Raw genomic sequence first — 4213 nt, forward strand, 5'->3', positions numbered from 1 at the left:
AAACGACTCGCTCAGGCTCCCCACTGTCAGCGTCACCCTCGGTGGCCCCATCTCCGAGCCGCCGGGTGCCCAAGACCCCGAGGGGGGCCCTAGCGGGGCGCCGTCTGCGAGACGCGCACGACCGCGGAGGCTCCCCAGCTTTCCCCGCCCGCCCCACGTGCACCGTGGCTCCGGCGGGCCCCAGCCCTCGTCCAGCGTCCCGGGCCGGGGCAGACGCCCGTTACTCGACGCTTGCGGAGTGTGTGAGGAGCGCCAGCCCCCGCATCCGGGCCCCGAGCGGACGGTGCGGGGGAGACAGGCAGCGGGGACGCTGCCATCCCCTCACCTTATAGAGCACGACCGTCCTGCCGCTGTCCGTCACCAGAAACTGGTCTGTTTTGTTGCTGGGCTCCACGCCCAGGAGTCCGTCAGGGCCAGCACTGAGGACCACGGTGGACAACGTGAACTCTTCCTCCAAGGCTGCCATCTTGGACGGCCTACGCACGGCCGTGAGGATCTCCCGGCAGGCCTCGCGCTTTCTCTCGCGAGAACTTAAAGTGGGCGGGGCTTCATCAGAGAGGAATCCGCTCGCGCAGCCGGCGACCCCTGGCGGGCCGCGGGGATACTCCGAGCTACGCGGCAGGGTGGACGGGGCGGGGCCTTTGAATCTAGACTCCGCCCCCTCGAGGGCACGCCCCCTCCGAGTCCCGGATGTGCCTGTGAGGTTCTCAATCTGTGAAGTCCTGCTTTGGGTGGGACTAACCACCGGATGGGTTTAGGTAGCGCCCCACGTGCAGTAGATGGAGCCAGGCGTGGGTGGGAGGAGGAGGAAGAGGAGAGGGAGGAGGAAAGGAAAGGGCGTCATCCTCGCTACTTATGAGGCTGAGATCTGATGATCAGGGTTCGAAGCCAGCCCAGACAGGAAAGTCTGTGAGACTCTTATCTCCAAGTAAACCACCAAAGAGCCGGAAGTGGGGCTGTGGCTCAAGAGGTAGAGAGTGCTAACTTTAAGTGAGAAGTTCAGAGAGAGGGCTCACACCCTGAACTCAGACCCCAGGACTGGCATGAAAGAGAAGAGAGAGAGAGAAGAGAAAGCACACTAAACCATGAGTTCTCAAACGTTATAGAAGGGAGAGAAGTGCAGGGAAGAAGAGGGGGAAGGAAGCGGGGGAGAGTGGAGAATCTCTTTCCTGCCCAGGTTGGCTTGGAACCGGGATCCTCAGATCTCAACCTCCTGAGTGGCTAGGTGGCTCACACCTGTGCCCAGCTATTTTTACTGTTCTTCGACATACAGTTCTCTGGTGTTATTTATTTATTTTGGTGATAGTACTGAGTCTGGAACTAAGGGTCTAGGCTCTGTCTCTTAGCTTTTTTTTGCTTAAGGCTGGGGTTCCCTAGTTCCACACTCATCTCCAAGAAAGAAAGATGTGAGGAAAAGACAGACTCTCACCCAAAACTCTCAAAGCAATTGGTTCTCACAGGGATTTACATTCAGATTGGAAGAGCCTCCACCCCACACCACACCCCCTCAGTACTGGGGATTAAACTCAGGTCCTGGGTACCATTCCTCAGCTTTATTAGCCTTTTCCACTCAAGGTTGGTGCTCTACCATTTCTGGCTTTTCGGTGGCGCAAATAAGAGTCTCAGACATTCCTGCTTGCCTGGCCTCCAACATTAGATCAAAAGATCTCTCTTGAGTAGCTAGGATTACAGGTGTGAGCCACCAGTGTCTGGCTGGAATTCTACTTTTAAAAGCATCTTTGCTTTTATCTGAAGGTTAAAGAGAATGTAGGGGCTGGGAGAAGAGTAGCAATCTCCCCATAAACACTTAAAATAATTGATTTGTGTTTGGATTCAGATTGTAATCTGAAGATTGGCTCCTTTTAAAGGTAGGCATGCCTCTAGGGATACCTTTGGCTTAATTTTTGTGAGGACTCAGCTGAGGCTGTGGCTTCTCAAATCCAATTAACAAAATGATAGCCTTTCTAACTAAACTTATTAATCAGATCAGCCTCAAAGCCAACCTTCAAGTTGGGGGAGTGGGGTGACTTACCTTGTTTCAAAGCTTTTTCATTTAGATGTAAATTAGACAGCCTATGGCACAGAAAAAGAGGCTTTGGACATTTTTATGGTCTGACAATAGTAGGTCAAGTTCCTTAAAGAATTTGAATAAAGCCGGGCGCTGGTGGCTCACACCTGTAATCCTAGCCACTCAGGAGGCTGAGATCTGAGGATCGCGGTTCAATGCCAGCCCAGGCTGGAAAGTCCGTGAGACTCTTATCTCCAATAAACCACTAGAAAACCGGAAGTGGCATTGTAGCTCTAGTAGTAGAGTGCTCACCTTGAGCTGAAGAACCCAGGGACAGAGCCCAAGCCCAGAGTTCAAGCCCCGAGACTGACCAAAAAAAAAAAAAATCAATTTGAATAAAGGCTGCGAGTGCAGCTCAGCTGCTAGAGTGCTTGCGTAGCATGCATGAGGCCTTGGGTTCAATTCCTCAGCACCACATACATAGAAAGGCTAGAAGTTCTGCTGTGGCTCTAGTGGTAGAGTGCTAGCCTTGAGCAAGAGAAGCTGAGGGACAGCACCCAGGTCCTAAATTCAAGTCCTAGGATTGGCAAAAAAAAGGACTTGAATAAAACATACTATATTGATCTATGATCTACCAGGTGACTAGAAACTAGCCTTATTTATTTATTTATTTATTTAGGTGATAGTACTGGTTGGAATTCAGGGTGTAGGCTCTGTCCCTTAGGGTTTTTTTTTTGTTCAAAGCTGATGCTCTATCACCTGAGCCACAGCTCCATTTCTGGCTTAGCAACTTTTTTTTTTTGGATGTGGGGCCTGAACTCTGGACCCTGTCCATCAGCTCTTCAGCTCAAGGCTAGTGCTCTACCACTTGAGCCACAGCGCCACTTCCAACTTTTTCTGCTTATGTGATGCTGAGGAATCGAACCCAGGGCCTCTTGCATGCAAGGCAAGCACTCTACCACTGAGCTACTTTCCAAGTCCCATGGTTTAGCAACTTTTACAAAAATGATCCAAACACTCACTTAATTCTTTTTATAAAATAAAACATAATTATGTTTACAACTTGCATGCATAAAGATGAAGCAGATCTTGTAGTCTGATTTTGTCTTTTTCCTTTTTTTTCTGGTAGTTGGGCCTTATGCTTGGCTTGGGTGTTTGCTTGCTTCTCTAGCAGTCTACTATTTGAGCCATGACTCTAACCTGACTTTTTACTGACCATGTTTTGGAGATGAGAGTCTCAAGAATTTTTCTGTCTTGGATTGGCTTTGAACTTTGAACCTCTGGATCGCCTCCTGTATAACTAGGATTATAGGCATGAGCCACCTGCTCCTGATTCATTGTAATTTCTTCACAAGCAGAAACATATTTACTCTTAAAATGCTATTCTTTCTTATTACTTGGCATGGTATTACGGGTTTTTTTGTTTTGTTTTGTTGGTTGTGGGGCTTGAACTCTGGGCCTGGGTGCTGTCCCTGCGCTCTTCAGCTCAAGGCAAGTGCTCTACCACTTGAACCACAGCACCACTTCCGGTTTTCTAGTGTTTTTTTTTTATTGGAGATAAGAGTCTCACAGACTTTCCTGCCTGGGCTGGCTTTGAACTTCTATCCACAAATCTGAGCCTCCTGAGTAGCTAGGATTACAGGTGTGAGCCACTGGTGCCTGGATCGTATTACGTTTTTAACACTAAAAGAAACTTAAAAAAATTTTTTTCAGTCATGGATCTTGAACTCTGGGCCTGGGCACTTACCCTGAGCTCTTCAGCTCAAGGCTAGCACCCTACCACTTGAGCCACAGCGGCACTTCCGGCTTTTTTTCTGCTTATGTGGTAGTAAGGAATTGAACCCAGGGCTTCATGCATGCGAGGCAAGCACTCTACCTCTGAGCCAACATCCCAGCCCCTAAAAAAATCATTTTTGAAGCCAGGTGTTGGTGGCTCACGCCTGTCATCCTAGCTACTCAGGAGGCTGAGATCTGAGAAGTGCAGTTCAAAGCCAGCCCAGGCAGGAATGACTGTGAGACTCCTTATCTCCAATAAACCACCAGAAAACCAGAAGTGGCTCTGTGGCTCAAGTGGTAGAGTGCTAGCCTGAGGGACAGTGCCCAGGCCCAAAATTCAAAGCCCCACAACCGACCAAAAAAAAATATCATTCTTGATATATTTTCTCAGCAAACTAGTTCCTTTTTTTTTTTTTTTGTCATGGGGCC

The 4213-nt window shown here is 49.4% G+C and overlaps 1 protein-coding gene across 1 annotated transcript in view; it reads right to left on the reverse strand.

The window, feature by feature from the left end:
- Window positions 1-477, reverse strand: part of Nol11 (nucleolar protein 11) — a 28324-nt gene extending 27847 nt beyond the window's left edge. The window contains exon 1 of the mRNA XM_013036609.1: window positions 326-477. Coding sequence (XP_012892063.1) covers window positions 326-466 — 141 coding nt within the window. The 5' untranslated portion in view covers window positions 467-477. The remainder of the gene's footprint in view (window positions 1-325) is intronic.
- Window positions 478-4213: the final 3736 nt, after the last annotated feature.

The sequence above is a fragment of the Dipodomys ordii genome, unplaced genomic scaffold (assembly GCF_000151885.1).
Source record: "Dipodomys ordii isolate 6190 unplaced genomic scaffold, Dord_2.0 Scaffold7, whole genome shotgun sequence".
Lineage (NCBI taxonomy): Eukaryota > Metazoa > Chordata > Mammalia > Rodentia > Heteromyidae > Dipodomys > Dipodomys ordii.